Here is a 10817-nt window from a genome sequence, read left to right as displayed (position 1 = left end):
ATTCAGTGATTAGGACTAATGAGCTTCATTGTGACACGCAAAAGGGAAAATCCCAAGCATTAATAGGAGTAGGGGGAGAAGTGGTCAGAGAAAAGGTGTCTGTGCCCCTCCAATGTTCCTTAGACAAACAGATGTCTTCTGTTTGTCCTGTGAATTTACTGGCCAGAGATTTAATGTGTAAACTAGGGTGTACTCTAATCAGCTCCCCGGAGGGTTTGGCTGTAGATTTTTCAGAACCATGCATGGTACAGGTAGCGTCAGAGTGTTCCGTTGTATGCTTACATGTGGCGCAGCGTTGATGAGCAGGGAGAAACGGTCACCATTTTTTCTGCCTCGGATAAAAAAAATGCCTATCAACCCCCCTGCAGTGGAAAAAGAGTAACCTACATTGCACCTCACATCAGCCAGGGCCCTGATCATGATTATGAAAAACGTTTCCTCACACCGGGGACAGAACCCCTATTAACCACAGTACTCATATGGAGTGATAAAACGGCGGAAACCCTAGTTTCACTAACAAAACAGCAAAATGCGTTATTCACAGTAGGAAATTCTTAACCCCACGTCTCCCTGGCCAGATTTAAACGCACCCTCCCATGGCAAGATATCGGGCCATGGGCCTAGAGGGTGGCCAGGGCTAATGATTGGGCCAATACAGAGCGCCTCCAATGTGCAGTATAGCGCTTCCACAAAGATGAGGAAGTGCCCCTTTTAGTCCTGGCTGAGAGCAGAGCGAACAGTGGAGCTGTTTGGCTCACCTCCACTGATTCAGGCTGCCACTCTCACAGAAGAGGAGGAACTGAAGCTTTCTTCACTTCCCCCTCAGCTGTGGGCTTCTAGTAAGCATGATATAGGATTGATTAAAGACTGTGAGCCATTATCCATTACACCTAAATCCACATATAGGCCTGACAAGCTCAGTACCCCATGAAACCTGAAGCGGTTGACTGTATTGGACCGGTGTTTCAAGCTTTGCTTGAGGCAGGGGTCATAGTGCCATGTCCAGATTCACCAGTTAGGACACCAATTTTTCCAGTCAAGAAACCCGACCGGGATGAGTGGAGGTTTGTTCAGGACCTGCAGGCAGTAAATGCTGCAGTTCAGGCTTGAGCACCTGAACTACCAAACCCCCATACTATTTTGTCTCAAATTCCTACAGACCACACACATTACACAGTGGTAGATTTAGCGAATGCATTCTCCAGTGGACCAAACCATCCAGATAGCAGGTTCTGGTTCGCCTTCTCCTTTGAGGGAAACGTCTTCGCAGATCATGTGGCCAAATGCACAGCTCGCGCAGCGCCTGTAACAGATCAAGAGAAACCCACCCTGCAAGAAATTCAAGAAAAAGCTCAGTGGACCAAATCAGGGTGCATCAAACAAAACAATGTGTGAATACACATTGCAACAAATAGACCATGTCTCCCAAAGACATACATGAAAGGGTTAATTGCTATTGCTCATGGGAGGAGTCACATGAGCAAAGGGGGGATAATGGATATGATAGCAAGACACTGATATTCACCCGGACTCTCTATACTCACCCAAAATGTTTGTTCTAATTGTCTCACAGGCACAAAACACACACAGACACACACAACCTCTGTCACAACAGCCTGTGGGTCACCCCCCAGTGACAGAGCCATTTCAGCACTGGCAGGTTGACTTTGTGGAATTAACACCGGCAGAAGGGAAACGGTTTCTCCTGGTCTGTGTATGTATGTTCAGTAAATGGGTTAAAGCTTTCCCCACAGGTACTCAGGATGGCAAAGCCCTGGCAAAAACGTTCCTCAGAGAAGTAATCCCCAGGTGGGGCCTGCCACAACAAGTCTCAGGTGACAATGGCACACCATTGCAGCTATCACCCGTTAGCGCTGGGGCAGTCTAAAGGGTTAATGGGACCATTAAAAATGGTCTTGCAAAAATGACACAACAAACAGGCCTGTGATAAGTGGGTTAAGTGCCTCCCCCTGGTTCTTTGGCAAAGCAGAACCAGGCCACAAAAAAGAACAGGTCTCAGTGCCTTTGAGATAGTGTTTGGCAGGCCTCCCAATACGGAATTAGGTCCACCCCCACTGGACAATCAGTTACTTGACCACTCTCTCATGGCATATTGCGTCTCATTGTGTGAGGCGCTTTTGTCTGTGTCTAAACAGGTGAAAGCAGTGCTGCCGCAACCGGCTGACCAGCCCTTCCATGACCACAAGGCATGTGATTGGGTGCTGATATGGGACCTGCACAGATGAAGGAGGAACATGCTGAGCTGGCCATCATAGGGCCACTGTATATCCTAACTGCAAACATGATTCTGATGGCTCTGAGAGAGTTTACTTTAGACACCCAGGGAAGAATGTATTGGACTCACAGGTAATCAAATTAGTAATTGGCAAAGGGGTTTAGATCCTAGTCAATGCAACAGCTCCGTGAATTTGGTAAGGGAATTTGGGGGATTAACCACTTTCAACAAAGATAAACCCATTTGGATACCTGATTGGTACTGGCACTGTCACCATAGACTACTGCTGTATTTGCCCAAACTGCAGTGGGGCCGCTGTGCTTTGGTACGTTTGAGTGCACACATAACCCTGTATTCCATGCACCCCCGCCTCCACACTCGACGTGACACATCAAATAACTTATCCGCACCTGATGAACACAAACTAACTACTGAAGGTAAACGATTTGCTGAGATTTTATTTCCAATGTATGGGGTGGGGGCCTTATGTAGAGACCTCAACAGGGTTCACTATAGATTAGCTACTGTAAACCAGACCATTAAGGGGATGGAAGGAGTAAGGTCCGAACTAACTGCACTGAGGTTAGTGACTACACAGAATCGCATGGCACTGGATTTACTCTTAGCAAAGGAAGGGGGGGGTCTGTAGCATGGTTGGTGAACACTGTTGTACTTATATTTCTCCCAACGATGCTCAGGAGGGTAACATCAGCATGGTTTTGTGCCGAATGCGCACTGTAGCTGCCCAACTCAGGAATGAAGAACGAGGGGTTGATTCATAGTCTTGAGGTTGGGGATCTATTCTAGCTAACTTAAGCAGTGTATTCCTCATGATATTGCCCATTCTCATGTTATTGGTGCTTCTGCTTTGCTGTGGAGAGTTACTGTGTAACTGTATCACTGAAACTTTTTTTTCTGAACTGGGGCTGGGACCTTTGTTTGATGAAAGCAATCTGGAAGGATTGAACTTGTTAATTAAATTGCTTCATAATCAGTAAGAGGGCATTATTAATTTCTTTTAATCAGTGATGACCATGTATGCTTGTGTAAGACACATCCTGTTCCTCTCTTCCTCTTTCACCTCCAGCTGAAGATATGATGGCCAAAATCGGTCAAGGCCAGTGTGAGGGGGGTGCACTGGGGACGGAATGTGCCCGAACACTGCTAACAGGTAGCAAAAGAGTGAAATATGATATACAGTGATGATTTTGCTTCTAGCTACATAAAGGAATGGACTGATAATTGTACCATAACCAAGGTGGGGCTGAGGGTATAAAGACTCTGAGAAACTGTTCTGCACTGAGGAAGATTTTATGCATTGCATTGTCTTACTCCAATACATTTGTTACTCACTTTGATCCTGACTCAGAGACTCAGCTTTTCATTTCTGTCACAATTTTTCCACCACAACAGAAATGATGTGACCTCCTTTTAAAGGGTGTGTGTGTGTGTGTGTGTGCGTGTGTGCGTGTGAATGGTTGTTGGAGGCTGATGGGGAAGAAAACACAAAATATTAAAATAATTAGAGGAGGGGGTACAAATGAGTTATGAAGGGAAATTTTAGTTCAATGAGGCTCTATAAAAATTTAAATAGTTACTGGGAAAAATGCACAAGTTCAGATATAACACCAAAACCCAGTGCACATAAGTCACTCAGCTCAGTTTCAATGTTAGAAAAAACTTCAGAGTCAAGTATTCGTGAGATATTTAACTCAACTTTAATCAATAATTCTTCTGAACTTGAAATGAGAACCAACTGTTTTTTCTTTTTGTAATAATAATTCAACGTCATTTCCTTTTCCCCCGTGTGTAATATTGTGTCAAGGTGTCAGACAGTGTGTCTAAATCTTCACTACCTGAGTAGACTAAGGCTTTAGGTGTGTTTTGAGTGTCTGCTCCTCTTTTCTGTGTGTGTATCTTTCTCTGCGGCTCCGTTTGGGGGTGCCCCCGCTACTGACGTCACTCGCACAGTACTCTGGGAAGTGTAGTCTCGGGTTGGCTCACCAACTTGGATACAGGAAAATTCGCTCAGCAGGAGTTTACACTCAACAATCTATATTTACACTTAAACAAGATGCTAATCCTGCTAGCCTACAGCTTGACAGCTGAAACGAACTACTTTAGCCAAGGTAGATATCTCACACATTTATTACTGATCTGATAACCGTTTAACTCCCTTATCAACATTATCATCTTGAAAATATACCCTTCTTGAACAGCAATTTATGAGAGTTTATTAAACCCAGGACAAAATCCTTTTTGGACAGATTAGCGACAATTTTAACTTCAGTAACTGCTCACAAAATTGGTGACACAGCTTCAAGGTTTGAACTGCCAACCTTCTCAAATCCACTTCTCTAACCTTCATTCAGAAACAGAAGACTAGCGAATGGTCGCTAATAGATGATCCTATGCAGTTGAACTCATTTCTGGATCACAAAGGCAAGAGGAAAAGATCTATTTGACTCTAAAAGAGGGTTCAGTATTGGGACACAGATGGCAGTAGCCTCAGTCTCCGACTGCTCATCTGGTTGAAAGCACATATTCGCAGTCAGTGAGCGTGATGTTCATGTGATACTGAGATATGTACGAAAACCGGACGAGCAGATGTTACTCAGATGATGGAGAATGGCAGTGCAGGATATGATCAGCCTGTCAGCATGAACAGTCCGTCCACACCTACATAGATAAGGGTGTTAAAGCCAGGCTACTGTGCAGAAACCGCTTGATACAAAGACAAATGACCACCTGAGAGCTTAGCGGTGCGACAATCACAGGCACTGCTGAGACAGTCTGATTTCTAATGCTTCACCATATTCTCCACAAGTGGGTGAGTGCATGTGTGGCCTACCTGAAGAGAACAGTACAGACCTAAATGCTTTGAACCCTACAGTAAGTGGTCTGGTTGTTCGGTTATGCTGTGGAGGGCATTATGCTGGTCTTCTGTAAATGATAGAACTCAAATCCTATGGCTTTCAAACTCACCAGATCTCAACCTAGTTGAACTTCAATGGGACTCATGCCTTAGCACTCTCCACCACCATCAATAAAACTGAGGAACTATCTTTTAGAAGAGTGGTATTCATCCCTACAGAGCAGTTCATATCAAGGCACATTGAAGCTGTTCTGGATACATATGGTGGCTCAACACCTTAGTGAGACACATTATGTTGATTTTTCTTCCAATTGTCCCCCATCTGTGTGTGTATATAATATAGTCATACTGAGTATTTACTTTATTTGTCTGGCCTAAACCACAGGCACCTGAATGGCCAATGATCCTGTGAATAATGTTCATTGACCAACAAAGATAAAAAAAAAATATATAAAAAACAGCAAGAAAGATCAAACCAAAAGGTAATGCTGCCATCCAGTGCCAGCAATGCACAGTTCACAATCCACAACAGTGGTCAACAAAGCTCCTGAATAACCATCTTCCTACAGAGCCACAGGGCTCAGTTGTAGGGTAGATGAAGCTGATGTTAATTATGAGAACTGCAGTGTGGGCCTATGTACAGGGTTTAAGTAGTAGGTTGATGTAGCAGGTAAGGTGATATGTCTTTGGTTCACAGTCCTATATTTGAACTTAAATTGACATTTTCAAGTTTTATGTGCTTTGATTAGAAGTATTTAAAAACAGCAGCAGTACAAATTGATATGAGCCAGTATGACTAGAGTAGCTTAGTGTTTTTTGGTGGATTGGTAGATTGTAGATTGGTAGATTGTCAGCATGTGTTTATTTAACCAGTATCATTGTCTTAAAGTTTATAAATGATCTTTTGAGACATTACACCAATAGAGCACATTCATTTCTCACCATGAACTTGTGGAATGGCTTCATCATGAATACAGTGTCTTTATGCAATGCCAAATGTATGGGTGTAACCAGACGTTAGCACAGTGATACACGTAAATGACCAGAGCTGCAACGTTTCAGAGTTTATTTTCTTAATGAAACAAGCCAAGCCTTTCTGACTGCTTACCTCCTTTGATCTGATGGAGGCCTCACCCTAGCATCTACACTTACTCCTACACCTCACACTAGCATCTACACTCACTTGTACACTACTACCTACACCTCACACTAGCTTCTACACTCACTCCTAGCTTCTACACTTACTCATCTCACGCTAGCTTCTACACTCACTTCTACACTACTACCTACACCTCACACTCACTCCTACACCTCACCCTAGCTTCTACACTCACTACTACACCTTACGCTACCTTTTACACTTGCTTCTACACCTCACCCTAGCTTCTACACTCACTACTACACCTTACGCTACCTTTTACACTTGCTTCTACACCTCACTACTACACCTCACCCTAGCATCTACACTCACTCCTACACCTCACACTAGCATCAACACACTCCTACACTACTACCTACACCTCACACTCACTCCTACACCTCACACTAGCTTCTACACATCATCCTAGCTTCTACACTCACTTCTATACTAATCCCTACACCTCACAGTAGCTTGTTCACTCAATGAGTCACAGACTGTGCCACATTTGTGTTATCCCCTAATGTTGTTGTGATCTGTCTCAGCAGGCCACTACAGGATTCTCTTTCCACAGCCTGAAACGCAAACCAAACAATATGCATTAGATACAGATGCACTCCTTAAGATTTGCAATGCTGAGATTATTTCATGTTAATTCATATTTCTAGAAAGTTAGGAGCATGTACTAATATCACACTATCGGCTCCTCTCTATCACCAAAAGACATATTTTAGCTTGTACTGCTTCTTCTCTTAGCATTAACTTCCTTTTCTCCCTGGCTAACCTGATCCTAGGCTGACTCGTTGCATTGGAACCAACTGTGCTGCAAGATCTGCTGAAAAGTAGGCCTCCTGGATGGTTTGTACTGCAGGCACCAGCTAATCAGATTGCAGCATTCTGTGTAGAGTGATGGGATTGGATGAGAGAAAGATGCTTCAGCATGACATTTAGCTTTTCTTTTCTTTTAATGATCTCTACATTTCAAAAAGACTACCATGCTATATACACAGATCTGAACTTCTACATTTGGGGACACCTGGTATGTACTGCGATCCTTCAGCTTTAGTTCTGCATATTCTCCCAACTACAGATCTAGTTTCTGATTTCTGTCTCTTCCACTTAGATATGTGTCTGTTTTCTTCTTGTTTACCAAGATGCTACCATTTATCTTACCACTGGATAGGCCGTCCTCAAAGCACAGAGGTCCCTCGAGGATATCCAGGCCGTTTCTAAAGGGCAGGAATCCACATACCATCCTGAACAGAAGGACTCCTAACGACCACACTGTTGCAGGCCTGGCGTGGTACCTCCGCTTTAGGAGGAATTCTGGAGGCCAGTATTCCAAGGTGCCTGAGAACATAACAGAGGAAGAGAAATAAGGAGAGCTGAGCACAGATCTTCATTTCTATCTTCATTTAACAGCTCAAGTGGCTATGGGACATCAGGCTCCTCTGAGGATCCTCATTTTGTAAGCAATGTGTGAATTTTGTAGTGATTTCAGTGCCCTAAACTCAAATATACCTGCATAATCAGTATGTCCAGCCTTCCTGACCCAGTCACCACAGCCAAAATCAATGAGCTTTAGCTCTGAGGTGTCCGTGTTGATGAGGAAGTTCTCTGTTTTAATATCCCGGTGCAGGACACCTCGCTTGTGGCATTTTTTTGCCGCCCCAACTGCCTGGACCATTAAGTTTCTGGCCATGTCTTCAGTGATGGAACCTCCGAAGTTGTCAATGAAGGCATCCAAGTCCATGCAGGGGTGAGGACGCTCAAGGATTAAAATGTAGCGCTCAGGCTCATCAAACCAGTCGATGAGCTTTATAATATTGCTAACGGGTGGCTCACTCAACGTCTGCATGAGAGCCACTTCAGCAGGCACGGACTTGGAGTCATCAGGCTGCAGGAAAACGTGAGATCAGATAATGAGAACTGATCATGTGAAATCCAGTTCTGTGTTACTACTAGTATGCTTTATGGACAGGTTTTGAAGGTAAAACTGGGTTCTAGGTAAACTTACACTTTGGACGTATAGATCACCTTCCTGTTTTGGGACAAATTTAATGGCCACCTGCACACAAGGATAATACAAGGTATTAGGATTATGGGGACTGAAAAGACAATAGAGGAGATAATGAAGTTATGGAGAGACTGAGGTAACAACCTGTAGGAGATCGGAGAGACGTGTTCCCGCGAAGACTGTTCCAAAGCTTCCTTCGCCCAGTTTCCTTCCAAAAATATATAAATCATCAAAGGTATCTGTGGAAAATAGTGGTGAACATGAATATTAGCTCTCTTTAGATCATTTATCATGAGTTTATCTATTAACATCACCTGCTGTGCAGGGGGCAGTGGAATTTACATCATGTAAACTTGGATAATTAAAGGTTTACTTATATACATAGGACCTTCTTCAGGTCTGACCAATGTACTGACCTGGCTTGGTGGGACGGTTTACGGTCCCTTTCCTCTTCTTCCTGGTAGAGGCTTCAGTATCAGGAACTGGACTCGTTCCTACCAGAACACTGCGGCTGAATTCCACCTCTGTCCTTTTCCTTTTTCTTCCACCACCATCTGTGTACAGGATGATTTGTATTTTTAATGGAATTTCATAGACCGTGAGCTGTGTATATTTCTGCTAATGGTAATACTAGACAGGTACATAACATTGATATACTATTTTCTTACGGTAAAGTGCTGTTTAAATGTGCTAAAACTGCACTAGTGTCCATAAACAATGTTGCTAAGTAAAGAGCATTTTTGTCCCTTCACTAAAGTTCAGATTCAAAAGTGGCCTTCAAACAAAAGCAGCTCTAATAAGTAAAACTTCAGCAGGAGTGTATGGACTGACCTGTATGTTTAGAGCGCTGCTCCATCGTTTTCTGAGTGTTTTCGTTCATTGAACTCAACAGAAATGACCAACTTTCAAGTTGTACACTTTTGCAGTTCTGCATCACTACCCTCATTTATTGTGACATCATAATGAGCTTGTTGCCACGGTGATGTACTGAAATCTAGACATGGGCCATGTATACTCTATATGTATGTATAGGTGTGTGTGTGTGTGAGAGAGAGAAAGATAGAGCACTCATTGCTGACACAGATGTGCAAATGCACACACACAGCTTGTCTAGTCCCTGTGGAGAAATACTGCCAACAAAATAGGACTCTCTGGAGCAGATAAACAATAATGTCTTGTGTTGTACACCATGCCTAATGCCAGGTGTGGGCTAGAGGGGTGTAAAACCCCCCAGTATTGAGCTGTGGAGCAGTGGAACTGTGTTCTCTGAAACGGAGGTGCTCCATCCAGTACGTTTGGGATGAGTTGGCGATGAGGTGGGGTGATGATCATCCAACATTCTGACCTCTCTAATGCTCCTATTGCTGAATGCAATCCAATCCTCACAGCATTGCTCTGAAATTGAGTAGAAAGTTTTCCCTGGACATTAATATAGTTGAATATACTTAATTTCTGAAGAAACAATGAATAAGCAGGTGTCCAAATACTTTTGTCAGACCAAAAGACAGCTAACACAAACACGCCTTCAAAAGCACACCATCTACAGCCTCATCCAACATCACTACCATGGTGTTAGTGCGCTGGCTAAGGGCCTTGTCCAACACGCAATGTTAGACAAGGCCCGTTTTCCAGCTCGCTGACGCCGCATAGATATAATTGGATGGAATAGTGTTGTGTGGTCTGACCCGAGCCACTTTCTTTGTCTCCCTTTTACATTAACACTTATGACATTTAGCAGACGCTCTTATCCAGAGCGACTTACAAAAGTGCTTCACTGCTTAGTTAAGAAAAACTCAGCTAGTTTGAAATGAAACAACATTCCACCAGGACCATGATGTAACATAGACACAGTGCATACAGAAAACAAGAGCAACACAATGCAGACAAAGAATAATAAATAATTAGGGGTAGTGTTCAAATTATGCAGTGTGCAATAAATATCTGTTAAGTAATAATTAATAATGGTCTGTTAGAAATTACAGAGTTCATATCTTATCATATCTAATATTTAGAATGTGCTTCTCCAGCAATACGTTCAATAAAAGGCATCCAGTGCAGTTCAGCTCTGGGAGAGATTCAGTGTTTGTGTTTTTGCTAGGCAGCAAGTTTTATTTAGTATTTTTTTTTATTAGCAGCAGATCCTTTAAGTCCTGTAAGTTGTGAGGTGGGCGGGGCCTCCATGAGCATTAATGAGAGCCTTGGGTCACCAGTTCACCGGTTCTCCTTCCTTGAAGCACTTTTGGTAGGTACTGACCACTGCATACTGGGAACCCCCTACAAGACCTGCCTGAGGTTTTGGAGATGTTCTGACCCAGCTTGAATTTTGGGCAGCAAAGGGTATGTTTGTTGGTGTTTGAGTTTGATGGTTTAACTGGTTTACCTGCAGGACCAACCTAACCAAGTTCGTCCACCAGAATAGCCAGCTTGACCAAACTGTCGACCAGCATGACCTGCAATGGATTTTGATCAGCATAGGATGTGGTGTTGTTATTTGACCTGACCAAGCTTGTCAATCATTATGACCAAGCTGGTTGACCAGTATGAGTGTGAT

General features: G+C 43.4%; 1 protein-coding gene across 1 annotated transcript; it reads right to left on the bottom strand.

The window, feature by feature from the left end:
* Positions 1-6773: 6773 nt before the first annotated feature.
* LOC140556602 (serine/threonine-protein kinase pim-1-like) lies at positions 6774-9122 on the bottom strand. Its single transcript, XM_072680682.1, has 7 exons — positions 9098-9122; positions 8683-8820; positions 8411-8505; positions 8267-8317; positions 7771-8146; positions 7423-7599; positions 6774-6824 (listed from the first exon to the last, which is right to left on the bottom strand). Exons 1-7 carry the CDS (start codon positions 9120-9122, stop codon positions 6802-6804), a joined length of 885 nt encoding a protein of 294 aa, XP_072536783.1. The 3' UTR covers positions 6774-6801.
* Positions 9123-10817: the final 1695 nt, after the last annotated feature.

Source organism: Salminus brasiliensis, chromosome 5 (assembly GCF_030463535.1).
Source record: "Salminus brasiliensis chromosome 5, fSalBra1.hap2, whole genome shotgun sequence".
NCBI classification, from domain to species: Eukaryota; Metazoa; Chordata; class Actinopteri; order Characiformes; family Bryconidae; genus Salminus; species Salminus brasiliensis.
This window is presented reverse-complemented; position numbering and strand designations above follow the sequence as displayed.

Coding starts and splice junctions, on each gene's coding strand:
- LOC140556602 (XM_072680682.1), bottom strand. CDS start 9,122: ATGGAGCAGCGCTCTAAACATACAG. Junction 8,821..9,097: donor GCAGCGCTCTAAACATACAG/GTCAGTCCATAC, acceptor TCCTGTACACAG/ATGGTGGTGGAAGAAAAAGG. Junction 8,147..8,266: donor GTGATCTATACGTCCAAAGT/GTAAGTTTACCT, acceptor GTTTTCCTGCAG/CCTGATGACTCCAAGTCCGT.